This window comes from Pogoniulus pusillus, chromosome 8, assembly GCF_015220805.1.
Source record: "Pogoniulus pusillus isolate bPogPus1 chromosome 8, bPogPus1.pri, whole genome shotgun sequence".
NCBI lineage: Eukaryota > Metazoa > Chordata > Aves > Piciformes > Lybiidae > Pogoniulus > Pogoniulus pusillus.
Window position 1 is genome coordinate 1,247,890 of NC_087271.1, and position 27,715 is coordinate 1,275,604.

At 51.9% G+C, this 27,715-nt stretch overlaps 1 protein-coding gene across 19 annotated transcripts in view; it reads right to left on the reverse strand.

Annotated features, from left to right (window-relative positions):
* DAB1 (DAB adaptor protein 1) overlaps window positions 1-27,715 on the reverse strand; it is a 534,753-nt gene that overhangs the window by 23,803 nt on the left and 483,235 nt on the right. For 13 of the 19 annotated variants that reach the window (XM_064146935.1, XM_064146933.1, XM_064146943.1 and 10 more), the window contains 6 exons: window positions 19,676-19,807; window positions 18,627-18,746; window positions 18,007-18,045; window positions 15,803-15,868; window positions 12,081-12,140; window positions 313-369 (listed from right to left, as the gene is read on the reverse strand). In XM_064146935.1, the coding sequence (XP_064003005.1) occupies window positions 313-369; window positions 12,081-12,140; window positions 15,803-15,868; window positions 18,007-18,045; window positions 18,627-18,746; window positions 19,676-19,807 (474 nt within the window). The remainder of the gene's footprint in view (window positions 1-312; window positions 370-12,080; window positions 12,141-15,802; window positions 15,869-18,006; window positions 18,046-18,626; window positions 18,747-19,675; window positions 19,808-27,715) is intronic. The other 6 variants (XM_064146945.1, XM_064146944.1, XM_064146948.1 and 3 more) reach the window with 3 other exon arrangements.

Consider the following 27,715-nt stretch of genomic DNA (forward strand, 5'->3'; position numbering starts at 1 on the left):
TTCTTTTCAAACCTCAAGTGGTTCAGATCAGGATTCTGGATCTGGCTTTTCTCTGCAAGCCAATTCTGAGCTTAAATAAATGAAGGAATCTTCTCTGACATAGATGTAGCTTCCTCCATTTGCAGCACAGGAGGTTCTGGGCACCAAACAGTCATCTTTTAGTTGTGTGATTTCACCCATTATGCTTATCCTTAATTATTGATGCCTGCCATTAGCTTAGTTAATCCCAAAGGGAACAGTTTCAAATTGCACAATTCCTAGAGTTGATTTCATCTATATTTCCTTAAAACATTTGTAGTGTCACGACCTTACCTGAGTGACTGAGACAAGATTTTCATCAATGTCCAGCAATAAGTTTCCATTCTGCAGCTGTAAAGGATGATTTATGAGATGAAATGAATGATTCATGGAAATGGCATGAATTTCTGAGCAAGAAAATGATAACCTCCATAATTATTGACTTCAGCACTGAAATGAAAACCCTTTTCTCATCTTGCACTTAGCACAGAGGGGAAAAACACACAGCCCAAAGCAGAGAGTTGGGAGTGCTGCTGGGATGTGGGGCAGGCACCTTTTATTTCTGCTAAACCCCTACTTTGGCAGAGGGCTTGGACTGGATGATCTCTTTAGGTCCCTTCCAACCTCTACCACTGGGCAAGAAAATGATAACCTCCATAATTATTGACTGCAGCACTGAAATGAAAACCCTTTTCCTAAGTGCCATGGTCTGGTTGATTGGACAGGGCTGGCTGAGAGCTTGGACTGGATGAGCTTGGAGGTCTCTTCCAACCTGCTTGATTCTAGGATTCTTGAAGTTAGCACAGAGAGGAGAACCACACAGCCCAAAGCAGCAAGCTTTGAGTGCTGCTGGGATGTGGGGCAAGCAGGTTTTATTTGTGCTAAACCTCTGGGACCAACCCTGCTGTGGCAGAGGGCTTGGACTGGGTGATCTCTGGAGGTCCCTCCCAACCACTACCACTGAGCAAGAAAATGGTAAGTTTAAATGCCACCCACTCAGCCCATGCCACCTTACACCAAAGTTTAAATGCCACTCACTCAGCCCATGCCACCTTAACCCAAAGTCTAAATGCCACCCACTCAGCCCATGCCCACCTTACACCAAAGTTTAGATGCCACTCACTCAGCCCATGCCCACCTTACACCAAAGTTTAAATGCCACCCACTTAGCCCATGCCCACCTTACAACAAAGTTTAAATGCCACCCACTCAGCCCATGCCCACCTTACACCAAAGTTTAAATGCCACCCACTCAGCCCATGCCCACCTTAACCCAAAGTTTAAATGCTGCAGCAGTCCAGGCTGGGAGGTGACTGCTGGAGAGCAGCCCTGTGCAGAGGGACCTGGCAGTGCTGGGACAGAACATCCATGGCACAGCAATGTGCCCTGGGGGCCACGAAGGCCAATGGGATCCTGGGGTGCATCTTTGATCACATTCAGTGATTCTGTGCTCCACAACCTCCCTAGAGGTGTTCAGGAGCAGGTTGGACAAGTCCTTGAGCGACCTGTTCTAGTGGGAGGTGTCCCTGCCTATGGCAGGGGGGTCAGAACTGGCTGAACTTTGAGGTCCCTTCCAGTCTAACCCATTCTATTCTCTATGGTTTCTCCACAGAGTGATGCTGGAGCTTGCTTTAACTGCTCAAAAGATGCACCTCCTTGCCCATGCTGAAGCTCCCTGCAGCTGCAGCAGCCAGGAGCACACCGGGGCCTGCGAGCGGCTGCGCAGAACAGGGCGGAGGGAGCAGCATCAATCCTTGCAGCGCTGACACCAAACCCCTAATGAGAGCTCCATCTTCCCATACAGCCATGGGAGACACCACTGTAAATCTTCCCAACATGAAACACGTCAAGCTGGCTCCTTAAAGCAGCAGCAAGCTTTTCAAAGCCAACCCAGCCAGGAAGGAAACTCTTTTTCACCCCAAGACAGCATCCAGCAGCTGGAGAAAAGCCCAGAGTGGAGAAGCAGTAGCAAGAGCTAAGTAAACTGCAGCTCACATGAACCTAAACCCAAAGCAACCCACCTCCACCACAGCACTCCCTCTCCTTGCCAAGCACTCTGGAAAACAGCATCGCAGGAGGTCACGTTTGCAAACTGCAGTCTAAGAGAGCAGTGTGAAGCACCTCAGTGTGAAGCACCTCAGTGTGAAGCACCTCACAGTGTGAAGCACCTCACTGCTTCCACTGCTGCACACAGAAGCCAGGATTATGCAGCTTCCATCAGCCAGCCTGGGTTTAACAACAGCAAGGGACCACTGACTGACAGCCTGGGGAAGCCTGCCCAGTATCGAAGATCACATTGGGTGCTTCTGTGCTCCACAACCTCCCTGGGCAACCTGTGCCAGTGTCTCACCACCCTCACTCCAAAGAACCCTTTCCTAACATCCACTTTCCATCTCCCCTCTGCCACTTCAAACCCATTCCTCCTCATCCTCTCATTACCAGACCTTGTCTATATTCCCTCCCCAGCCCTCCTGTAGCCCCCTTCAGACCCTGCAAGGCCACTCCAAGGTCTCCTCCAAGCCTTCTCTTCTCCAGCCTGCACAGCCCCAACTCTCTCAGCCTGTGCTCACAGCAGAGCTGCTGCAGCCCTCTCAGCATCTTGGTGGCCTCCTCTGCACTGCCTCCAACACTTCCATGTGCTGCTTGTGCTGGGGGCTCCAGAGCTGCCCCCAGGAGTGCAGGTGGGGTGAGGAGAGCAGAAGCAAGGGCTGAATCCCCTCCCTTGCCCTGCTGCCCACACTGCTCTTGCTGCAGCCCAGCACAGGGTTGCTGTCTGGGCTGCACTCCCCCTGCAGCCTCCTGTTGAGCTTTTCCTCAGCCCAGACCCCCAGGGCCTGTTCCTCAGGGCTGCTCTCAGCCATTCCCCACCCAGCCTGGAGCTGTGCTTGGCACTGCTCAATCCCCTTCCTTTCACATGCCTTTCACACTGGAAGTCTAACGACAAGGCAAAGGAGGAGTCACACTGGAGATTTTTGTTCTGATTTCAGTGGGAACCGTAAATATTTTGGCTATGTCAAGTACTGTTTTCCTGATGGCTCAAATCATCATTTTAATTAAGCAGAGCTGCCGCTATTTGCACAACCTTCCCTAACAAGTGTCGATGCTACCAGGAGCGTCGGGAGCTGCAAACAGCTTGCTAATTAGCTACAAATCGCTCTTCAGAAAACAAGAAAGGAAAACAATTACAAGTATAACAAAGGAGCATGTCAGAGCGGTGACTAAACTGCTCATCACTCAAACCACGTCTAGGAGGGTGAGAGGCACCGCACACATCCCACAGAAGCGCTGCTTTGCCGTGGAACTGCTGCTGGATTAATGAAGTAGCAGGAGAGCTCACCAAAGAACTGCTCAATCGCTCCCTAATTAAAGTAAATGCACTGGAGGATATCTGTGGGAACGACAAATGGCAATCTTCAGCCTCCCCTCACATCCTCGAGATCTTCAGATGCTGCAACCGTTCCCAGTTACAGAGGTGGCAGCAGCCACAGAGCCTCCATCAACCCAGATTACACAGAATGGGCTAGGTTGGAAGGGAGCTCAAAGCTCAGCTAGTTCCAAACCCCTGCCATAGGCAGAGACACCTTCCAGGGGACACAATGCCCCGAGTAATTCAGTTTAGAGACTGGTTTAGGTTGGAAGGGACAAAATTCATCCAGTTCCAACCTCTTGCCATAGGCAGGGACACCTTCCAGGGAACACAATGCCCCAGGTAATACAGCCTATAGAATCACAGAATGGGTTAGGTTGGAAGGGAGCTCAGCCAGTTCCAACCCCCTGCCATAGGCACGGACACCTCCCACTAGAACAGGTTGCTCCTCTGGAGTCCTCAGTACAAGAAGGGCATGGACCTGGTGGAGCAGGAGCGCCACAAAGCGATCAGGGGGGCTGCAGCACCTCTGCTGTGAAGGCAGGGTGGAAGAACTGGGGCTTGGTCAGCCCGGAGGGGAGAAGGCTCTGGGAGACCTTGGAACAGCATTTCGGTGTCTGGAGGAGACCTAGAGGAAAGCCGGGGAGGGGCTGTTTAGGGAGGCTTGTAGTGACAGGATGAGGGACAACGGCTTGAAACTGGAGCAGGGCAGATTCAGGTTAGGACACCAGGAAGAAGCTCTGCACGGTGAGAGCAGTGGAATGCTGGAACAGGCTGTCCAGGGATGGTGGTGGATGCCCTGCCCCTGCAGACATCCCAGACCAGCCTGGATATGTCCCTGGGCAGCCTGATCTAGTTGGAGGTGTCCCTGCTGCCTGCAGGGGGGTTAGACAAGATGACCTCTGCGGGTCCCTTCCAGCCTGAGCTGGTTAAAAGTGCTGCTCGTCAGCCCTGTGCAGCTGAAGAGGAGCCATGGGGAAGGGTAACTGACACAGCAGCTGAGTGAGGAAGTGTCAGAGTGAGAACTGCTTCACTGCTGCTCAAAAGCTTCCCTTAAGTTAAGGATCTCTTCACAGGATCAAAACAGATGCTCGCTCACTCGACTGTTCTCTTCCTTTGGCGGGAGTTTAATTCTCAGTTCCCTGTGTACTTTAGTGAGCTGCTCTTGCAGGCAGCAGTGTTTAAAAAGCTTCCTCTCTTAACAAACTCTTAGGGGGACTCCAGCTCTGAGCCAGAGCCATGATGCTTCCAAGGGACACAATGCCCCAGGTCAGCCAACTTACGGAATCATGGAATGGTTTAGCTTGGAAGGGACCTCGGAGATCAGCCAGTTCCCAGGGGACCTTCTTGTGCCCTTCAGGATCTGAAGGGGGCTACAAAAAATGCAGGGGAGGGACTTCTGAGGCTGTCAGGGAGTGACAGGATTGGGAGGAATGGAGCAAAGCTGAGGTGGGGAGAGTGAGGCTGGAGGTGAGGAGGAAGTTGTTGAGCAGCAGAGTGGTGAGAGGCTGGAATGGGTTGACCAGGGAGGTGGTTGAGGCCCCATGGCTGGAGGTGTTTGAGGCCAGGCTGGCTGAGGCTGTGTGCAGCCTGCTCTAGGGTAGGGTGTCCCTGGGCATGGCAGGGGCTTTGAACTGGCTGCTCCTTGTGGTCCCTTCCAACCCTGACTGATTCCATGATCCAACCCTGACTGATTCTGTGATTCTGTGATTCAGTCCAACCCCCCTGCTGGGAGCACAGACTGAAAGAGTTGGGGCTGTGCAGGCTGGAGCAGAGGAGGCTCCCAGGGGACCTTCTTGTGGCCTGCCAGGATCTGAAGGGGGCTCCAAAAAAGCTGGGGAGGGACTTTTGAGGCTGTGAGGGAGTGGCAGGAGTGGGGGGAATGGAGCAAAGGTGAAAGTGGGGAGAGTGAGGCTGGAGGCGAGGAGGAAGTTGTTGAGCAGGAGAGTGGTGAGAGGCTGGAATGGGTTGCCCAGGGAGGTGGTTGAGGCCCCATGGCTGGAGGTGTTTGAGGCCAGGCTGGCTGAGGCTGTGTGCAGCCTGCTCTAGGGTAGGGTGTCCCTGGGCATGGCAAGGGGGTTGGAAGTGGCTGCTCCTTGTGGGCCCTTCCAACCCTGACTGATTCCATGATCCACTCCACACAACCTGCTGCACAGCTGTTTACACCAGTGCTGAGTGGGGCTCCTGCTCAGGGTTTTGACTTGCACTTTGCACAGGTATGCACAGCAGCAGAAAGCACAAACCAGCAGAAGATGAGGCCCATGGGTCTTGCTAAAATGCAAGGAAAACAACAACCCCAACCCTGACAACCTTCAGTGACTTTTCACAGCACAGAAGCAATTAAACCAGAGCTAATGACAGATCCTGACTGGTAACAAGCACACCCAAGATGAGGTCCAACTAAAAGAGATGTGTCAGCTACCTGCCCAACGTACCAAACCTGCCCCACAGCACCAAGAGATCTGCCTCTCCTGAGTCAGCTGAACGTGGGACCCTTCTGCAGCCTCAGCAGCTCCCCTCTAGCCCCTGAGGAAAGGAAAAAAGCCCACCCCAGAGCCACAAGCACCTTCAGACATGACAGTGAGATGTGAGCAGCACTGCCAGAGATCGCCTAGCAACGTCAGCTGTGGTGCCCAGAGGACAGCAGAGGGCAGGTGCTGGAGGTTGCAGGGGGCTGGTACTGACACAGCAGACACACAAACTGCTGATGTGTGCAGAGGCTGCTACAACAAGGGCCTCCTGCTGCAGCATGTGTCTTGCGAGGCAGGACAAGAACGTGACAACATCTCACCTTCGGGGCTCAGCTGTCACCTTTGGCACGGTGCTAAATGCTTCCACTGCAGGCCAGCAGAGATAACAGAACCACAGAGTCAAGCAGGTTGGAAGAGAGCTCCAAGCTCAGCCAGGCCAGCCTAGCACCCAGCCCTGTGCAATCAGCTAGAGCATGGCACTAAAGGTCTCATACATACATAGTGCCTTCATACAGGCATTAAATCAAAAAGCAGCTGGCACCAGGGGTGTGCCCCACGGATCAGTGCTGGGCACAGGCCTGGTCAATATCTCTATTGATGATCTGGACCAAAGGATTAAGTCCAGCATCAGTAAGTTTGCAGATGACACTAAGCTAGGAGCAGCTGTGGAGCTGCTGGAGGGTAGCAGAGCCCTGCAGAGGGACCTGGCCAGGCTGCATGGGTGGGCAGAGGCCAAGGGGATGAGACTGAACAAGGCCAAGGGCAGGGTTCTGCACTTTGGCCACAACAACCCCAAGCAGCACTAGAGGCTGGGGCCAGAGTGGCTAAGAGAAGCCAGGCAGAGAGGGAGCTGGGGGTGGTGGGAGAGAGGAGCTGAAGCTGAGGCAGCAGTGAGCTGGGTAACAGGCTGGACTGGATGATCCTGGGAGGTCTCTTCCAAGCTGGCTGATTCTATGCAAGAGATGTGCAGGTCCAGGCCTTCCACTGAGTTAGCAATCCTTTCATCCCAGGGGCAAAGAAGAGATCTGCCAACCAGCCACCAGTGCCGTGGGTACCTCCAGATTCTCAGATCTGACTCATTCCCTTCCAGTTCCCCTGCACCTTACTTACACTACTTGGTATCAAAGAACATCAGGAGTCACACTAGGAGGTACTTGGACATCTTCTGACCTCACACAACGGCACAGTACAGTGTAAGTACCTCAGCTACCTCGATGGACATACTGGTTCTGTTGCTGGTTGCCTGAGACAAGAGACCAGCCCCACCTGGCTACAACCTCCCTTCAGGAGACACAGTCTCAAGCTGTGCCAGGGCAGGTCTAGGCTGGATCTCAGGAGGAAGTTGTTGTCAGAGAGAGTGACTGGCATTGGAATGGGCTGCCCAGGGAGGTGGTGGAGTGACTGTGCCTGGAGGTGTTGCAGCCAAGCCTGTTTGGGGCACTTAGTGCCATGGTCTGGTTGCTTGGCCAGGGCTGGGTACTAGGTTGGGCTGGCTGAGCTTGGAGCTCACTTCCAGCCTGGTTGATTCTGTGATTGGCCAGGACTGGGTGCTAGGTTGGGCTGGATGAACTCGGAAGTCTCTTCTACCCTGTCTGATTCTATGATCCAGGAGAGCCAAGGTTGAAGGGCACCCAGATGACTATTTCAATATCCCTCACTTGAAGTGCAGTGGCTGGAGGTAAGTTGCCTGGGAACACATCAGAGGAAAACAAGCCCAAGATGGAAAACTGCTGTGTGTGCAGGGAGTGTGTGCAATCCAGCCTGAACTCCAGCAAACTTCCTGCATCTTCAGTCAGTGTTGCCCTCACTGCCAGCAGCCAGCCAGAGAGAGCATTCACGGGGCCTGAAACCTGTCAGGAGCTACAGAAACGTTCTCCTTTCACTCATCCATTATGGAATTACTGGAAGGAAGATCTTCTAATCAAGGATGTGTCCTTACATGTTTAAACCAGGGAGATGAGCAGGATTATTTGCCCTCAGATGGAATTTTAGAGGTTTATCTAATCATGACAGCTATAAATTGAAGGGGGGAAAAAGAAAGAATTACAGCCAAGTGTCTCCATGACAGAGAGCCTCACATGTGGAAGGCTGAGCAATAAATCAGGTGGGCAGTGGAATATTAAATTGCTAATTTTAAGAGCTGCTGCTGCCTTTTTTTTTTCTCCTTTGATTTCATTTTATGAATAGTTCCTAACATAAAAAAGGTGAAAGAAAACCTTAGCCACTTATTTCCCTCCTCTTCCCTTCCTTCTCTTGCCCTTCATAAAGCAAAGCTCATCACCTGTTTGGAGGAAAAGCTCTCACTGCATGAAATTGAACCATGAAACAGCAAAAAAAAAGAGAGACATTCAAATTCTTGGCCATCCTGACCTAGGGTAGGGTGCCCCTGCCCATGGCAAGGTGGGGTGGAACTAGATGATCCTTCTGGTCCCTTCCAACCTTGACTAAGGCTGATTCTTAATCAAGAAAAGGAAGCCTGCAAGCAGCTTGCTGGAGATGACAGATTAAATGTATTACATGTTAGGAAAGGGTTGTTTAGAGTGAGGGTGGTGAGACACTGGCACAGGTTGCCCAGGGAGGTTGTGGAGCACAGAAGCACCCAACGTGATCTTAGATCACATTGGGTGCTTCTGTGCTCCACGACCTCCCTGGAGATGTTCAAGGCCAGGTTGGATAAGGCCTTGAGTAACCTGTTCTAGTGGGAGGCAGATTCACTCTGGCATGGGTCAAGAACTGGCTGGAGAGCTGGGCTCAAAGAGTGGTGGTGAATGGTGCCACATCCAGCTGGCAGCTGGCACTGGTGGTGTGCCGCAAGGATCAGTGCTGGGCACAGTCCTGATCAATATCTACAATGATGATCTGGAGCACAGGATTGAGTCCAGCATCAGTGAGTTTGCAGATGGCACCAAGCTAGGAGCAGGTGTGGAGCTGTTGGAGGACAGCAGAGCCCTGCAGAGGGACCTGGCCAGGCTGCATGGGTGGGCAGAGGCCAATGGGATGAGACTGAACAAGGCCAAGTGCAGGGTTCTGCACTGTGGCCACAACAACCCCAAGCAGCACTAGAGGCTGGGGCCAGAGTGGCTGAGAGCAGCCACGAGGAAAGGGACCTGGGAGTACTGATAGACAGTAGGCTGAAGATGAGGCAGCAGTGCCCAGGTGGGCAAGAGAGCCAATAGCATCCTGGGCTGCATCAGGAGCAGTGTGGGCAGCAGGACAAGGGAGGTTCTTCTGCCTCTGTACTCAGCACTGCTCAGGCCACCCCTTGAGTGCTGTGTCCAGTTCTGGGCCCCTCAATTCAAGAGAGATGTTGAGGTGCTGGAAGGTGTTTGGAGAAGGGCAACAAAGCTGGTGAAAGGCCTGGAACAGAAACCCTATGAGGAGAGGCCGAAGGAGCTGGGGGTGTGCAGCCTGCAGCAGAGGAGGCTCAGGGCAGAGCTCACTGCTGTCTACAACTACCTGAAGGGAGGCTGTAGCCAGGTAGGGTTGGGCTCTTCTCCCAGGCAAGCAGCAATAGAACAAGGGGACACAGTCTCAAGCTGTGCCAGGGGAGGTCTAGGTTGGATGTGAGGAGGAAGTTCCTGCCAGAGAGAGTGATTGGCATTGGAATGGGCTGCCCAGGGAGGTGGTGGAGTGGCTGTGCCTGGAGGTGTTGAAGCCAAGCCTGGCTGGGGCACTGAGTGCCAGGGTCTGGTTGGTTGGCCAGGGCTGGGTGCTAGGTTGGGCTGGCTGAGCTTGGAGCTCTCTTCCCACCTGGCTGACTCTATGCCTCCAAGTGTCTGCACATCTCATCGCACTGCAGCGACCTAAATTACAGCCTGGATGCAGAGTAAATGTGTAACAGCACTAAAGGAATAATAAAAGTGACAGAAGAGAGAGGGGAAAAATATTGTAATACTGAACTATATATGAGGAGAGAGTGAAAACTCTACAGCTACTCTGTGCCCACCAACACCTTCATTAGCTATGCAGCATGACTGACTTTACTATGCTCTCCCTGGCAACACGACGATGCCTCCCTCCTCCTAAGGGCTCATCATGAAATATTTATGGCAAGTTTTGTTTGTTTGTGCAAATCACAGCAGTGGCACAACTCAAGCCTCCACCCAAGCCCTCCTCAGCCTTTAATCTTTTTTATTCCACATGCTCAGCTTGAGCTGTGCAAGTTGCCACATTCTCATCTGAAAGGATTCTCTCTTACTCTTCAATAAAGGCATTTCGCCATGCTTGCAGCAGAGTGAAATTCCTGACCTTACCAAAGAATGGGTGAGGTTGGAAGGGACCTCAAGGATCAGCCAGTTCCAACCCTCTGCCATAGGCAGGGACACCTCCCACTAGAACAGGTCACTAAGGCCTCATCCAGCCTGGTGCTGAACACCTACAGGGAGGTTGTGGAGCACAGAAGCACCCAACGTGATCTTTGATCACGTTGGGTGCTTCTGTGCTCCACAACCTCCCTGGGAAACCTGTGCCAGTGTCTCACCATCCTCAACCTGTGCCAGTGTCTCACCACCCTCACTCCAAAGAACCCTTTCCTAACATCCACTTTCCATCTCCCTTCTGCCACTTCAAACCCATTCCTCCTCATCCTCTCATTACCAGACCTTGTCAATAGTCCCTCCACAGCCCTCCTGGAGCCCCCTTCAGATCCTGCAAGGCCACTCCAAGGTCTTCTCCAAGCCTTCTCTTCTCCAGCCTGCACAGCCCCAACTCTCTCAGCCTGTGCTCACAGCAGAGCTGCTGCAGCCCTCTCAGCATCTTGGTGGCCTCCTCTGCACTGCCTCCAACACTTCCATGTCCTGCTTCTGCTGGGGGCTGCAGAACTGCCCCCAGGAGTGCAGGTGGGGTGTGAGGAGAGCAGAGCCAAGGGGCAGAATGCCCTCCCTTGCCCTGCTGCCCACACTGCTCTTGCTGCAGCCCAGCACAGGGTTGCTGTCTGGGCTGCACTCACCCTGCAGGCTCCTGTGGAGCTTTGCATCAGTCCAGATGGGAAGTTGGCACATCCTCACACGAAAGCACTTTCTACTTCTCTTCCATATAGGCATTGTTCCCACGCCTGTAGCAGAGTGAAATTCCTGACCTTATCCTTTCTTTTTCTCCAGACAAATTATTTCCCAGGCTGCACTCAGAGGAGTGTGGCCATGGAGGCAGAAGAGATGATTCTGCCCCTGTGTTCTGCTCTGCTGAGACCCCACCTTGAGTACTGCAACCAATTCTGCTGTCCCCAGCATAAGAAGGACACAGAACCATTGGAGCTAGTCCAGAGGAGAGCCACAAAGATGATCCAAGGTCTGGAGTACCTCTGCTATAAGGATAGAATCATAGAATCAGGCAGGTTGAAAGAGACCTCCAAGCTCATCCAGTCCTACCCATCACTCAGCCCTATCCAATCAACCAGACCATGGCACTAAGTGCCTCACCAAGCTGGTGCTGAGCCCTTTCAGGGACTTCCCTGGTGCATGCTCACAGCATCAGTGGTGACAGTGACAAAACTGCCATATGCCAAGTTGAGTTTGATCCTGGCCTTGGATATATTTGTATATATTTCCTTTTATTGGTATTATCTCCACCAAAATGTTTCAGTTTTGTTTTCCAGTGCCTGCCATTTCCCCCCATTCCTCTTTTCACCCCCTGTAAGAAGGGAGAGGTTAATAAAGAGCATCTGTCTAGCTGCCAGCCCAGCCCTAGCTCCTGACATACACACAGACATTAAGGCCATAGAGGTCACACTGTTCTGCCATACCTTCCCTTAATGTTACTTCTGTCAGCCTCCACTCTATCCAGACCCCTCCTGTGCCACTAGACCAAGCAGTGAAGAGCACTACATATAAAGCCTGTCTCTGACAGAGCACACAGGGGAGAAAAATCAGCCCATGCACACTCAGAGTGTTGGGTCACTGAGGAACCCTCCCGAGCCAGGCAGCAGCGACTCATGGATCTGCAGCACGCTCACAGTGGACCTTTAAGCATGGATAACACAGCTCTAAATGGTGACTTTTGTAAGAATGAGTCAGGAAAGCCAGAAAGGAGATTTAGGCAGTGAATGAGATGGGTGGAAGTGATGTTACAATCCTGGTTACTCTCAGCCAACCCAACCGACCTGTAACACATCGGCGACCAAATGCACCCCACGAGGACTATACCCCACCCCACATCCAAACACTGAAGTTACAGGAGCCAGGAAATGCACCTTCAGTGCTGCAGGTCAGTGGGAAAAAGATACTTACACTTACAGGTTGACTTTTTGGCACATCATAAACACCTTCCTTCTTTTGGCTGGTAGGAACCTGCAAGGTGAAATGAAAACGAAGGTCAAAGCCGAGGCCGTTACGCAGGCAGATGTGATGAAGAGATGACATCAGTGACTGCTGTTTGTGCCCAGGGCAGTCACTGCACATGAATGGAAGCAAGGATGGCTGCCCTCTCATCCAAGCTGTACCATTCATGGAGAAGGCAGTGAAGAAACAGAGCACCTCTCTGACTTTGAAATCCTGAAGCTCAGTAGTGCTCAGAAAGGAGGTTTTCATTCTCGGTTAGTTTGGGCTGCATTAAGTCCAGATGCACTTTGGATCTCCTTCTTACTTAAATAGTCACTCTTCCCACTTCACTGAGGGGGCTGGAAGGTGCATGTGGAAGGCATGATGAGGTCAGTATGTCACCTTCCTCCATGGCAGAGACCCTGAGCAGAGCTACTGATCCGAGGCAAGGAGAGACGCTTGGCCCACAGCGTCAGAGTCCCTCCTTCCAATTCCTTTACTAACCTAAGTCAAGCAAAGCCACAGCCTGTGTCAGGGCAGCGATGGGGCCCTGCAGCTGCTCTCATGTTTGGCTCCAAAGCTGCACTTTTACTCAGGACTTACCAGCCTGTCAGAGCCTGACACAGCCAGACAGCTGAAAAACTTGGGGCAGGTCTTGAGCTAAGTCACCAGCCACGACTTACCCCTTGGGCATTGATAAGCTGCTCTCAGCAGTTCACCTGCTCTGTAATGCTGGGCTCTGCTTGCCCAAGGACTGCTGCTTTGCACATCTCTACTCTGGGCAACCTGTTCCAGCATCTCACCACCCTCACAGCAAAGACCCTCTTGTGCCTTACTCTGTACAGTACAGCAAAAGCTCTCTTGCCCATGTTTCAAATCCCATGTCTTGATGCCTCCTTAACTTGCTGCACAAGTGCATGAGCACAGAACCCTCACACAAACTGAATCAGCTTTTCAAAGACCTCTTCTATTCCCAGCCCAGCAATGACTTTGCCTGCTTTGGTTTCCTCAAGGCCACCTCCACCACAAGCACCTCTCACAGGAGATATGTGGAACGATTCCACCGCACGGAGACCACAGCCTGGAGAGGGCTTGAGATGACAGTGCAAAAGCAGAAACCAAGCCTGGTCTGTGTAAGAGGTTCAGCCTCATACAGGCTGGATCATCACCCAAAGCACTGACTAGCCTTTGCAAGAGAGGTTAAACCATTCAAAAGCTATCACCAGGGGACATTTTCCTCTTCTCTCTGAAGTGTTTCCCCTTGCAGGCACTCTCACCTTCCTCCTTCCAACTCCTCCATGGAGTCAACCCAATTTGCACACTCCTATCCCACAGCCTACTGTGGAATGAGCATCTCCCTGTGTTTGTAAGCTCCCCCCTTTAGGTCCAGCTGCTACTTGAGAAGAGCTCCTGACTTTCACCAGCAAGGCAGAGAAACTCTGAGCGCCCTCCTCCTCTCCCAGCCCCACACCACCTCTCCCCCTGTTGCCTTTACTTGCCACCTATCATCACTCCTTTATTGCACCGTGGGGTCTGCAAGGGATTCCTCCTCACATCAGCACAGAGCTCTGACTGCTGCTGACAGCTCTGTCTGTGGCAGGCTGGGAACCGTTGGGATGTGCCTGCATCTTACAGCAAAACAAGCATCACGACTCAGAATCTCCCATCTCAGCTTGTCAGCAGTGCTGCTCCCTACACAATGCAAACAAAATCCCTTCCTCACCTCAGGGAAACAGGCAGGGACAGAGATGCTATTAAGGAATCTGACACTAGGTGAGAGGATTGGTACACGCTCAGTGATCAAGCCCTTGCCTAACTCACATAGTTAGACTAACTCACATAGACAATATTAAAAGAGCAGACAGACACAGACAATCCTTGGAGTAATCTATCAAAGAGAGGTGACAGACAGAGAGAGAATGCTTAAAAAGAAAGCTGTGACCTCCACTGTGTTAAAAAGAAATAGAAGTTGTCACTTTTGGCACATATCTTCCATCTCTAGCTACCCACTGGGTAGGAACCTTCCCCACTAAGGGAGAAGTCAAGGCTTTGAAGCCAAGCTCTTGGTTAAAAACCACAGAGCAGCACCAGCAGAAAGATTCAGTGAGGCTGAAGCCTGCACACATGAGCTAATGCATGTTTACCACAGTGCAGTTAAGAGGAAGGCTTTGTAGCAGAGGGACCTCAAAGATCATCCATAGGCAGGGACATCTCCCACTAGAACAGGTTGCTCAAGGTCTCATCCAACCTGGCCCTGAACACCTTCAGGGAGGTTGTGCAGCACAGAAGCACCCAACGTGATCAAAGATCACGTTGGGTGCTTCTGTGCTGCACAACCTCCCTGGGCAACCTGTGCCAGGATCTCACCACCCTCCCTCTAAAAACCCCTTTCCTAACATCCAGTTTCAGTCTCCCCTCTGCCACTTTGTGGCCCTTGAGGACAAACTCAACAACAAAAGATTAATTCACACTGCTCTCAAAGCTGTTTTGTGCTGGTGTGAGGAACACAAACTCCCTCTCTATATATAACACAGCAAATGCACTCTGAAAATATCTTCCCCAGTCCAGGGGATATCCACTGAGGTTCTGCTTAGTTAGTTATAGAGTCATAGAATCAACCAGGTTGGAAGAGAGCTCCAAGCTCACACAGCCCAACCTAGCACCCAGCCCTGCCCAACCAACCAGACCATGGCACTAAGTGCCCCAGCCAGGCTTGGCTTCAGCACCTCCAAGCACAGAGACTCCACCACCTCCCTGGGCAGCCCATTCCAATGCCAATCATTCTCTCTGACAACAACTTCCTCCTAACATCCAGCCTAGACCTGCCCTGGCACAACTCCAGACTGTGTCCCCTTCTTCTGTTGCTGGGTGCCTGGCAGCAGAGCACAACCCAACCTGGCTACAGCCTCTCTTTATTTCTAGGTTGGTTTGTAAGGCAAAAGTGGCTTCAAAACTGTAATGGGAGAAGTCCAAACCAAAAGAAAATGAAAAACAGAAGCTGAACTTGGAGAGATCACAGTGGGGAGGGATGTGAGGAACAGTAACTCAGCTGGTTATCTCTTTCAATAGAGAGCTATAGTGGATTCCAGCATCCAGCCTAGACCTCCCCTGGCACAAATTGAGACTCTGTCCTCTTGTTCCATTGCTGGGGGAAGAGCCCAACCCCACCTGGCTACAGCCTCCCTGCAGGCAGCTGCAGACAGGAATGAGCTCTGCCCTGAGCCTCCTCTGCTGCAGGCTGCACCCCCCCAGCTCCCTCAGCCTCTCCTCACAGGGCTGTGCCTCCTCTTCTCCAGCTCACTCTGCAGAGCCTCCCTAGCCTGCAGCAGGTTGCTTAGGTAGGAAAGAGCAAAGCCATGAAAACATCTCTGTCAGACCTGCTTGGATGGACTGCCCTTGAACAGGGCTAAAGAGCTCCCAACAGCCACCCACAGCTTGCCCCCTTCCACGGTGCCTTCCAAGACCTGAGTTGTGACAACAAACTTTGCAGGAGCAGCTGAAATGCCAAAGAGTGGGAGTGGGGAGTGGGAAGGAGGGGTTGGGGTGGATTACTGATGTCAGGTCAGCAGAATGGAATGGCAGCGTTCGGTGGTGATGAATGGAACTACAGCCGAGCCAGCTAGAGGTGAAATGTGCTTGGCCAGATGCTTGCGGGCAGCGAGTGTAGCGCTTGGGGGGGTCCGTGTGGATACCTGATAAATGTTTTCCTCCGTCTCAGGCTCACGGATTGGCTCATGTCCAGCCTCAAACACAATGTACTATGACACCAGCCGCCAGGCAGGGGAAAAAAAAGAGGCCATTTGGAATTCCAAGTGGAAAAAACAAACAAACACAAACCAACACGACACGACACAGCAACACCGACCACACAGCAACACCACCACCCGCAGCGGCAGGCGGCGAAAGGAGCTCCAGCTGCAGGCTGGCAGCAGGGCTGTTGGGAAGCACCGAGTAAAGGTCCTTTCAGGGCTCATAATCCAACAGTGAGGAGACCTACACCTCCTCTAATCATCCTTAGAGCAACTCCTTCATGCTTTCTCCCTAGGGGGACCAGTGGCAGAGCGAGGTACAGGACAACGGTGCCCATGTGTGGCATCCCAAAACCAGCCTGAGAGCCCTAAAAGCGACTAGGGTATCTTAAATCGGCCTGGGATAGCCCAAAATCAGCTTGGGGTGGCCCAAAATCAGCTTGGGGTAGCCCAAAATCGGCCTAGGGACTCCAAAATTGGCTTAGGGAAGTCCAAAATTGGCCTGTGGTACCCCAAAAACCAGCCAGGGAGCCCTAAAACCGACTAGGGTATCTTAAATTGGCCTGGGATAGCCCAAAATTAGCCTGGGGTAGCCCAAAATCGGCCTAGGGACTTCAAAATTGGCTTAGGGAAGTCCAAAATTGGTCTGTGGTACCCCAAAAAACAGCCAGGGAGCCCTAAAACCGACTAGGGTATCTTAAAATCAGCCTGGGATAGCCCAAAATTAGCTTGGGGTAGACCAAAATAGGCCTAGGGACTCCAAAATTGGCTTAGGGAAGTCCAAAATTGGTCTGTGGTACCCCAAAAACCAGCCAGGGAGCCCTAAAACCAACCAGGGTATCTTAAAATCAGCCTGGGATAGCCCAAAATTAGCCTGGACTAGACCAAAATAGGCCTAGGGATTCCAAAATTGGCTTGGGGAAGTCAAAAACTGGCCTGTGGTACCCCAAAAACCAGCCAGGGAACCCCAAAAACCAGCCAGGGGTATCTCAAACCCATCCAGGGGTATCCCAAGCCCTACCAGGGAACCCCCAAACCCAGGCAGTGTGTGTGGGAGGGGTCCTTCAAATCCCTCCTCTGTGTCACCCTATGCACACACAGTGCTCTCTGGGTTAGGGTCCCTCAACTCCCTCTCTTGTGTCACCCCCCCACACACATGCAGTGCTCTCTGTGTGTGGAGGGGGGGGTCCCCCAAATCCCTCTCCTCTGTTTGTCCCCCTCTCAAACACCCCTCAACACCCCCCCCACCAAATCCCTTCTTCTCCCCCCTCTCCATTTCCCCCCCCATCTCCCAGTATTAACTTCCTGAAGCCAGCATCCCAATTCTGATCATCTGCCTTGCTGCACCTTAGGCACTGTTTGGTACCCACCAATGGTTGGATTTGGTTTCTTTCAGCGTGACAATGCCTAAGTGGAAGAACACAAAACCTCCAGGGGGGGAATCAAAATGAAGAACCAACAGGTAAACTGTTCTGTGGTTTAGCTCCAGCACAAAAAGATGGGAAGGAAAATTCTCCTCTCCACACTCAGTGTGGTACTGGATGTGAATACAATGAGTTCAATTCCCATAATCATCTTTGCTCCCAGGCACTGAGCTTGGATGGGACGAGACTTAAATTGCAGATCTATCATTAAATCACAGCTCGAAAAGCCAACAGGGGAGGCTGTGACAACATCAAATCCACTGCTGGTTGGGTTTTTTGTTTCCACCCCAAATATTCAGCCTCTGAATTAAATTCTGGCCCCATGGAAAAGAGCCCAAAATGTCCATTTGTTACAAGAGGTGAACTTGCTTCTTCCCCAAGCAACTCCCTCTTCGGTCAGAGTGTCTATTTAAACATGGGAGCAAATCTCCTTGGGAAAACTTCAAGTCTGGGCTGACAAAAAGCCATATTTGGGGAAATACTGAGCATGTATTGGGTATTTCTCCATCCCAAATGAAATGTTCTCTTCTACAGAGGTTTACTGTGCTGTTACTTACAGCTTAAGCTCTACACAGACTACCCTCTGGAGGAAACATGCAGGTTTCTCAGAAGACCTATCCCAGTCAGCATCAAAACACCTCAATACAGGTTTGGGCTCTGTTTGAAGGCAGCACATACTAATCTATTCCTGAAACTCCAAGGCCACACAGCTTCAGAATTTACCTGGTACACAGGATCTTCTACATCTTCTTCCAAAATTGTCTACAGCAAAGTAAGAGGACAGGCAGTAAAAGCAAAGAACATAAACGGCAGAGACAAAAGAACTGTGTGCAGAAATTAAAGGACAGCAAAGAAATGAGCAAAAAGGGGAAGGTAAGTGCAGGGTTTCCTTTCTTTAGCAGGCAGATAAAGTCACAGCATTGTACAAAGCAACCTCAGTGGAGCCTCAGCCCAGCCTGGCAGTCTGCAGCTTGACTGATTGGAGTCAACTGCACTGGGAATTACACTGCGCCTGCCCTGGGATAGCGGAGACTGTTAAAGACCTCACTTAGGAGGCTTTGCTTCAGTAAAGTTTCCCCTCAGAACGAGAAGAAACAGTGTGTGGGAAATGAATGGACCACTTCCAGTTGCCAAAGGTTCATCAGACACAAGTGATAGCTTCTGTCACTGCTCAAACCTGCTGCTGAGCTCACTGTGGCTGTTCGGCTCCTGTCTGCCCACTGCAGCTAGCGCTGGTCAAACCCAACGCTGGTAAGGAAGGCTGAGGATGCTCAGTGCCTCTCTGGAGGGGACATACACCAAACCAGGCTGCTCCTGGCAGTAGCCTAAGCTGATGTGTGTACCTGGTATACAGCCTGCTCACACTGCTTGTCCTTTTGTGCCTTTTTTTCCATCTCTTCCCTTTGTTTCAGTTCATAGATGAGCTGAAACAGGTCCCGCAAGTCCAGGATCACAGGTTCGGCCTATGGAAGCAAGAGACAAGGTGAAAAGCTTCTACCTGGGACAACACAAAGAATCACAGAATAAACCAGGTTGGAAAACACCTTCCAAACCACCGAGCCCAGCCTAGCACCTACCACCTTCTAATTAACTAGACCATGGCACTAAGTGCCCCAGCCAGCCTCCTTTTAAACACCTCCAGGCACGGCCACTCCACCACCTCCCTGGGCAGCCCATTCCAATGCCAATCACTCTTGCTGTGAAGAATTTCGTCCTAACATCCAGTCTGAACCTGCCCTGGCACAGCTTGAGGCTGTGTCCCCTTGTTCTATTGCTGGTTGCCTGGGAGAAGAGCCCAACCCCACCTGGCTACAGCTACCTGCAGGGAGCTGCAGACAGCAATGAGCTCTGCCCTGAGCCTCCTCTGCTGCAGGCTGCACACCCCCAGCTCCCTCAGCCTCTCCTCACAGGGCTCTGCTCCAGGCCCCTCCCCAGCTTTGTCACCCTCTTCTGGACACCTTCCAGCACCTCAACATCTCTCTTGAACTGAGGAACCCAGAACTGGACAGATTGGATTGATTTGAAATTAGAGGAGATTCAGACTGGATGTTAGGAACAAGTTCTGCACAGGAGGATGGAATGAGGAACACTGGCACAGGTTGCCCAGGAATGCAGGTAAGGCCTCACCCCTGGAGACATTCAAGGCCAGCCTCAACAAGGCTCTGAGAAACCTGGTTCAGTGGAGGATGATCACTTCAGGGGCATGGGACTAGACAACCTCTGGAGGTCCCTTCCAACCCCAACCGTTCTCTGCTTCTGAGCTGATCTGAGAATGCCTCAGCAGCCGCTCATGACAAGCCTAGGACAGGGCAATAAACACCAGCAGGCTGGCCTCCTGAACAGCTTATCTGCTGGGTTACTCTGCAGAAAACGACAGAGACTTGATACTTACTGCCTGGGCCGTTTTGATTGCCACAAATCTATGATTCCCTTCCTTTCCACACACGTATCCGAACGCTCGATGGTCTGTGATGTCCTTGGCGATGTACGAGATCTCGTGCACTGCGTGGTGGTGCTGCAGCAGCTGTGAAGCAGAGCAAAACCAAACAGCACAGTAAGAAACAGCCATCAGGACACTCCACCTGAAGAGCAGGATCAGTTCTATTCTAGCAAGGCTTTACCAGGATCTCCATTCACCCAGGGCATCAAAACAAGCAAAGACATGGAGGCATCAACATCGATGGACAGCTGAGATCTTACAGCCCTTTCCCTTCTCTGCATAGAATGGGTTAGGTTGGAAGGGAGCTCAAGGATCAGCCAGTTCCAACCCTCTGCTGTCTCCTCTCTTACCCTTAAGTTCATTCTGGTCTCTCCCACCAGCCATCATTTTCTCTCCTTTTCTTCCACTCCATCCCCTGCTTCTCCTCTCCCCCCAGGTTGCTCCCTGTACATCGCACTGAATTGATTTAGCTGCCTCTGAGATCTGTAGCATTTCTAATTTCCCTCAGGCTGCTTGGCACCTATCATAAATTTTTTCACCCCTTATCCTCATCTTGCCCCATTATTTCCATGCTGTAGCCTCCAGTGCCACTAAATCAATTAAGTCAATCAATTAAGTACTTGGAGGGTCCAGCAATCATGTCAAATATGTGAGTTAGATGGCACAAGAAAGTCACTGCTTTACTGTCCCTATTTCTCTTATAATGAGGTTGTCTATTTAGTGCAGCCTGGGGGCACAGTGTAAAGAGCCACAACAGAAAAACACCCTGCAAGCTCCAAAGCCTCCTCTAAAAGCTGCCCCATGGAAAGCAGGGAGCATGTTCCACACAGTATCCCACACAGAAGGACAAGCTGCAGAGGGATTTATGTGGCACAGCCTTTTCACCCTGCAAAACCTGCAGTCAGCCTCTCTGCAGCTGCCAGCTCCACCACAACCATTTCCATGCTACGGACACTGGGACAGAGAGTCTGCTTTCATAGGCTGGAAGAGAGCTCCAAGCTCACCCAGCCCAACCTAGCACCCAGCCCTGCCCAACCAACCAGACCATGGCACTAAGTGCCCCAGCCAGGCTTGGCTTCAGTATCTCCTGGCACAGCAACTCCACCACCTCCCTGGGCAGCCCATTCCAATGCCAATCACTCTCTCTGGCAGGAACTTCCTCCTAACATCCAGCCTAGACCTCCCCTGGCACAACTCCAGACTGTTCCCTTGTTCTATTGCTGCTTGCCTGGCAGCAGAGCCCAACCCCACCTGGCTACAGCCTCCCTGCAGGCAGCTGCAGACAGCAATGAGCTCTGCCCTGAGCCTCCTCTGCTGCAGGCTGCATACCCCCAGCTCCCTCAGCCTCTCCTCACAGGGCTCTGTTCCAGGCCCCTCCCCAGCCTTGCTGCCCTACTCTGGACACCTGCAGGCAGCTGTCAACCAATACACCAAGGTCCTCTTCTGCTGAGCAGCTTCCCAGCCACTCTTGCCCAAGCCTGGGTCCCTGTGCATTAAAGGCTGGGTTTAACTAAAGTGCTTTTCAGAGGTGAAAGAAGATCCTGGTGCCTGACTGAAGGAAGGCATCAGGGTGTCTAGAGCCAGGACAAGGGAGCCTGGTTCAAAGCTGAGGAAGAAGAAGTTTAGACTGGAGCTTAAGAAGTTCTCAACAAAAGGATGGTGAGACTCTGGAATAAGCTGTCCAGGGAGGTTGTGGCTGTCTCCTCCCTGGTGGTGTTGAAAGCCAAGTTGGATGAGGCCTTGAGAAGCTGATTCTAGTTGAGAAGCAGCCCTGCCCATGGCAGAGATGCTAGAGGATCTCTAATGTCTCTTCCAAGCTAAGCCATTCTGATGCATGCTATGTTCCACAGAGCTGAAATGAACAGGCTATCAACTTTCTCTCTGCAAAACACACCAAGAATAGCAGTAGCAAAGGAAAACTTAACCTCTGGAGCATCCTCTGAGCCTGAAGGGGCTTCTCAGATGGCAGCCTTTGAGGATGAGAATAAATCTGTCTAATCCCTGTGCCTCTTCCATACACACACACTGATCTTGCAGACAATAACCCAAAGAAAGACTTTTCCAAGTGCCAGCTTCTAAAAAGGCATCTTGGTGCAGGAGCTTTGCAACAGAACCACTTGGCACCAAGGAAAAGCACATCCTCAGATTATATGCAGATCAAAGCCTGCTGTGTCTATCACAAAGGGGCACATAAACCATGCTGCTGATAAAGAAAAGAATCCAGTCAGATCACAAACTCAGTCTCTCCAAGGGGGCAGCAGCCTGGCTGTGACACAGCAAAGCACCCAATGTGTAAAGCTACTTTCCTCTTAATAACAACAGCAATCATAAACTCTCCAGAGACATGCTCTGAGGCAAGAACCACCCCAAACCCACGGATGATGTGATTCCTAAACACAGCAACGTGCAGCTGAGCCAGGGAGGCCCCAGGGCAGTGAGCCTTCGAGTGAAGTGCCAGACTAAACTCAAGCTGGCCTCTCCAATTCACCCTCTAGAACAGCAGGGAGCTCAGGGAGGAGCCTGTGTGGCTGGACTCAGGAAGATGCTTAAAAGAGAGCTTCAGCCACAGCTAAGAATCTAAATTCACAGAATCACAGAATCAGCCAGGCTGGAAGAGAGCTCCAAGCTCAGCCAGCCCAACCCAGCACCCAGCCTTGCCCAACCAACCAGACCATGGCACTAAGTGCCCCAGCCAGGCTTGGCTGCAACACCTCCAGGCACAGAGACTCCACCAGCTCCCTGGGCAGCCCATTCCAATGCCAATCACTCTCCTGACAACAACTCCCTCATAGCATCCAGCCTAGACCTGCCCTGGCACAGCTTGAGGCTGTGTCCCCTTGTTCTGTTGCTGGGTGCCTGGCAGCAGAGCCCAACCCCACCTGGCTACAGCCTCCCTGCAGGCAGCTGCAGACAGCAATGAGCTCTGCCCTGAGCCTCCTCTGCTGCAGGCTGCACACCCCCAGCTCCTTCAGCCTCTCCTCACAGGGCTGTGCTCCAGGCCCCTCCCCAGCCTTGCTGCCCTTCTCCAAACACCTTCCAGCACCTCAACATCTCTCTTGAACTGAGGAGCCCAGAACTGGACACAGCACTCAAGGGGTGGCAAGTTAATCCCTCCTATTGCCTTTGCTTGCTGGAAAACAAAGCTAAGCCTGCCTCTGCTTGCATCCCACCTGGGGAGTAAGAGAAGCAAACTCCTAAGACACTCCTAAGAGTGTCATTGTTTGTGTCTCCAGCATGAACGTCTCAGAGGATGCTCCAGAGGTTACACTTTCCCTTTTTCCTGCAGACAGAAAGTTCATAACCTATTGCTCAGCCCAAACTCCATGAGTCAAAAAGACTCAGTGCTGGAAATGGGCACAGCCAGGCAAAGAGAACGAGGGAAGGGGTTGGGTTGGAAGGGGACTTTAAAGGCCATGCTGTCCAGTGGACACCTTTGATGCCCTCAGTGTGCCATGCATCAGGGACATGCAGTGCTGTTCTCCCCTGGGCTGGAGCTCTCCTCATCCAAGGCTCCTGCATACACTGGGGGTCAATTAAGTTAGTGGGACATAACTTTGCCAGTGCAGCAGTCTAATTGTGATGAATGGGCCTGGGACCCTGAGCTGGCTGGGTGTTCCAAGGGCCTAATTTGTGGAAGAGAACACCACTGAGGCAATAAACTTGGGTCTGGCTCTTCATAATTTGTAATAATGTCTGACAAAGACCAGACATGAATTTAGTTACTGTTCATTGTCTTAGGAAGCAAATGCTAAGCTGCCCAAGCAGAAGATCCATTTATGTGATATATGGATTTGGAAGGGAACAAAACAAAAGTGGAAAGCACACGTGGCCAACTCCATAGCTTCACTCCAAAGCCTCCTCAGGTTTTTATTGTGCCAGGAGTGAAAGGAGGTGGCTGAATCCAACCCCCTTGTCCAGTTGCTATTAATCTTGAGTTACATTTTAAATAGATGCCTGCAAACTGGCTGCAGGGCTGGGCCCAGAGAGTGGTGGTGAATGGGGCCACAACCAGCTGGCAGCTGGCACTGGTGGTGTGCCCCAGAGATCAGCGTTGGGCACAGTCCTGGTCAAGATCTTTATTGGTGATCTGGAGCAGAGGATCGAATCCAAGGTCCTTTTTCTGCCAACAACTTCCTCCTAACATCCAGCCTAGACCTGCCCTGGCACAGCTTGAGGCTGTGTACCCTTCTGCTGCTGGCTGCCTGGCAGCAGAGCCCAACCCCACCTGGCTACAGCCTCCCTTCAGGGAGCTGCAGACAGCAATGAGCTCTGCCCTGAGCATCCTCTGCTGCAGGCTGCACACCCCCAGCTCCCTCATGCATCACCTCTAGGTAGGTTAATTTCTGCAGCTGCATTTAGCAGGTGCTTGGCACATTCTGTCCTAACAGCTCAGCCTTTCAACTCGGGCAATGGAGAGTAAACAGTGCCCTGGCACCTTTCTAAAGGGAGCCCTAAAGCTCCAAGCTGCACATTTCAATGCCTGGAGCTGTGTCTTCCCTGCTCGTTTGGGTGTAAAGCAGGCTGAAGGTTCACTTTCAGCGCTCTCCTGCTAACTGAAATCTCCAAAAGCAAACCTGGATTAAGGAGCCCACAGGCAGCCCTGACCCAGCAGTAAGCAGGACTCACTAGAGCTGCTCTTCTCTCCCTGCCTTGCAGTGGGTGTCACAGGGAGTCTGAAGAGCTGTCAGGCGCTGCTGTCCTCACCTCTTACTTAAATGCAGGCAGAAAAGTCTTCTCTAGCTTTGATGCATGGATGCTGGCTTGCTTTCTGCTACTTAGGGCTTTAGTAGCATGTCTGCTGCTACCCTTCTGATCAAAATTGAGTCCCATCATTCCTCCATTCTCAGCACAGCTCAGCTTTCAGCCTTATGCACGCACAGGTTACACTCTCTCATGCTTTACACTTTAAACTCCTTCCAAATTCCTGTGCCGCTCACAGAAGCACATTTGGCTAATTAAAGATCCCATAAGGCTACAAAACCTTCTGCAAACCAACTCAGCTTCCTTAAAAGCAAAGATGCAAGTGAAAAACAAGAGGAAAAGGGATTCAGATCCCTCTTTTGACTACCTGAGAAGAGAAAAAACACCAAACACTTAAGAGCTAGGCAGAGCAGGGGCCAGGAGCTATCTTCACTATTTCCAGGTACTCAGACTTCTCACTTGCTTTAAATGTCAAGGCACTCAAATTAATTAGTGCCCTGCCTCACCTCTGTCAAAAGCTCCCTTTAAAGGCAGCAGGGCTGCTGCTGCTCGCTGGGCTGGGAGTGCAGCGATGCAGGATTAGGATGGAAAGCACAAAGGAGCAAGAAAAAATAACAGCAGAGATAGGCAGAGCCCACAAAATGCTGCTTGGTTTTCCTCTTGCCTTTCTTTTTTGGCAGAGGAGTGCTACAACTGAGGGAGGACAGGCACTGCTGGAAGCCCATGATGACCATTAGGTGCTGGGGAGTACAGCAGGAGATGCTGTTGCTGTGGAACACAGAATGAACACCTCCAGGGAGGCTGTGGAGCACAGAATCACCCAATGTGATCAAAGATCACACTGGGTGATTCTGTGCCCCACGACCTCCCTGGGCAACCTGTGCCAGTGTCTCACCACCCTCCCTGCAAAGACTTTCTGATAAATGAGAGCATCCAGTGCCAAACACTGACTTTCCTTCTCCACCTCTCCTTCCACAAAGCCACTTGGCACACAAACTTAAGCAAACCATAGAATGGTTTAGGTTGGAAAGGACCTCGCAAGCTCATCCAGAGCCAACCCCCTGGAAGAGGTCACTCAAGGCCCCATCCAACCTGGCCTTGAACACCTGCAGGGAGGTTGTGGAGCTCAGAATGAACACCTGCAGGGAGGTTGTGGAGCCCAGAATGAACAGCTCCAGGGAGGCAGCAAAAGGCACTTACTTGTCCTGCTGAACTGTCAGACTGCAGACTTGCTGACTCCCCTGCCTTCCAGAGGGCAGCACATCAGCCACTGATGTGATTGCCAATAGAGATCCATTACTACCATCTCACAAACTCCAGGTACCTTTACAAGTAAACCTTGCTGTAGTTTTCCTCTCCCATTGCACTGCCAGCAAAGGTCATTTGTCTGCCTTGCAGCTGAGCCCAGCAAGAGAAGAGGTTAAGCAGCCTACAAGTCAGCGCAGAAATTCAGCAGCCTCGCTCTGCAGCGTTGCTATTACCAGGGCAAAAGGAAAACTGCAGAGCAGTCTGCCCGTGGAAATGCACTGAACTGGGAGGGAAAAGCCAGCAGCACACCTAGGCCATAATGCTCCCCAGCCAGCTCCAGCAGGAAGCAACAGCAGATTTCTCAGGGGGACCTAACTTTCTGCAACGGCACCTGCGGGAGGTCCCCCACTGCTCTCCAGGGAGGGTTCGGTGCATCTCCGTGTCCTGTGCTGCCATCCTGTCAGCAGTTCTCCTGCCAGATCCTTCCCTGAGCAGGATGAAATCCAGGCACTCTAATTCTGCAGGACTTTTTTCTAGTGTTTTGGGTTTGTTCTTTCATTTTTCTTGCTAATCTATTAATAACTTGGCCTAAAGGCAGCAGTGCTTGCAAGCAGCTCCCCCACCTCGAGCAACTCTGCTTTGGGTGCTCTTCTGAAAGGCAAAAAAATCACAGGGGGACCACAAGGGGGCTTTCATATCTCAATTCATCACCTTTGGAGGTCCCTTCTGACCCAAACCATTCTATCAGACTCACAGAATGGCAGGGGCTGGAAGGCACCTCCAAAGCTCCTCCAGTCCAACCCCCCTGAAGAGCAGGATCACCTACTCCAGAGCACACAGGAACACAGCCAGGCTGCTCTTGACTATCTGCAGAGAGGGAGACTCCACAACCCCCCTGGGCAGCCTGTGCCAGGGCTCTGTCACCCTCACAGGGAAACAATTCCTCCTTGTGTTCACATGGAACTTGCTATGCCTCAGCTTCCACCCAGTGCCCCTTGTGCTGTCACTGGCATCACCCAGCAGAGCCTGGCTCCAGCCTGTGCCACTCACCCTGCACATACAGATAACCAGTGATGAAGTCACGTCTCAGGCTCCTCTTCCCCAAGCTAAAGAGCCTCAGCTCCCTCAGGCTCTCCTCACAAGCCAAGCCTGGATGAGGCACTTAGTGCCATGGTGTGGTTGGTTGGCCAGGGCTGGGTGCTAGGTTGGACTGGATGAGCCTGGAGGTCTCTTCCAACCTGCTTGATTCTATGGCTCTATGTTTCTATGTTCCATTCCCTTCAGCATCTTTGTGGCTCCGCACTGGACTCTCTCCAGCAGTTCTGTGTCCCTCTTGAACTGGGGGGCCCAGAACTGGACACAGCACTGCAAATGCAGCCTCACCAGAGCAGAGTGAAGGCACAGGAGAGCCTCTCTAGACCTACTCACCACAGCCCTTCTAATCCACCCCAGGATGGCACTGCCCCTCCGGGCCACCAGAGCACACTGCTGGCTCATGGGCACCCTCCCACCCACCAGGACCCCCAGATCCTTTTCCCCTTCACTGCCTTCCAACAGTTCAGTCCCCAACCTACACTGCTCCCTGGGGCTGTTCTCTCCCAGGTGCCAGACTGCACTTGCCCTTGCTGAATGTCATCAACCTCCTTCCCACCCAACCCCCTCCCCCAGCCCAGGCCCGGCTGTGGTTCTGTGACAATACATACAGCTTCTACAATTCTTCAGGCAGCAAAGTGGGCATCTCCAAAACCTATCTCTGTGAGCTTGTGGCTATTAAACAATCCCTGTGGAGCACTCTGGAGCATCCAGACTGTCTAGGGCAAGGTCTGGAAGGCCAGTTAGAAATGAATTACAACAGTCAATATGGGAGGCAATTATGGCAGCAAGTTCCTCTGACATTTACATTTTGCTGTCAAATGTTCCCTGTGAAATGTGTTATCATTTCCCTTCTGAAGCAGCAGCAGCTTTTGTATAGCTCACAAGAGCAATGCACAGGGGCTTTAAGTCCCCTGCTCTGCCATTTTCTACCTAGCTCTCTTTACTGGC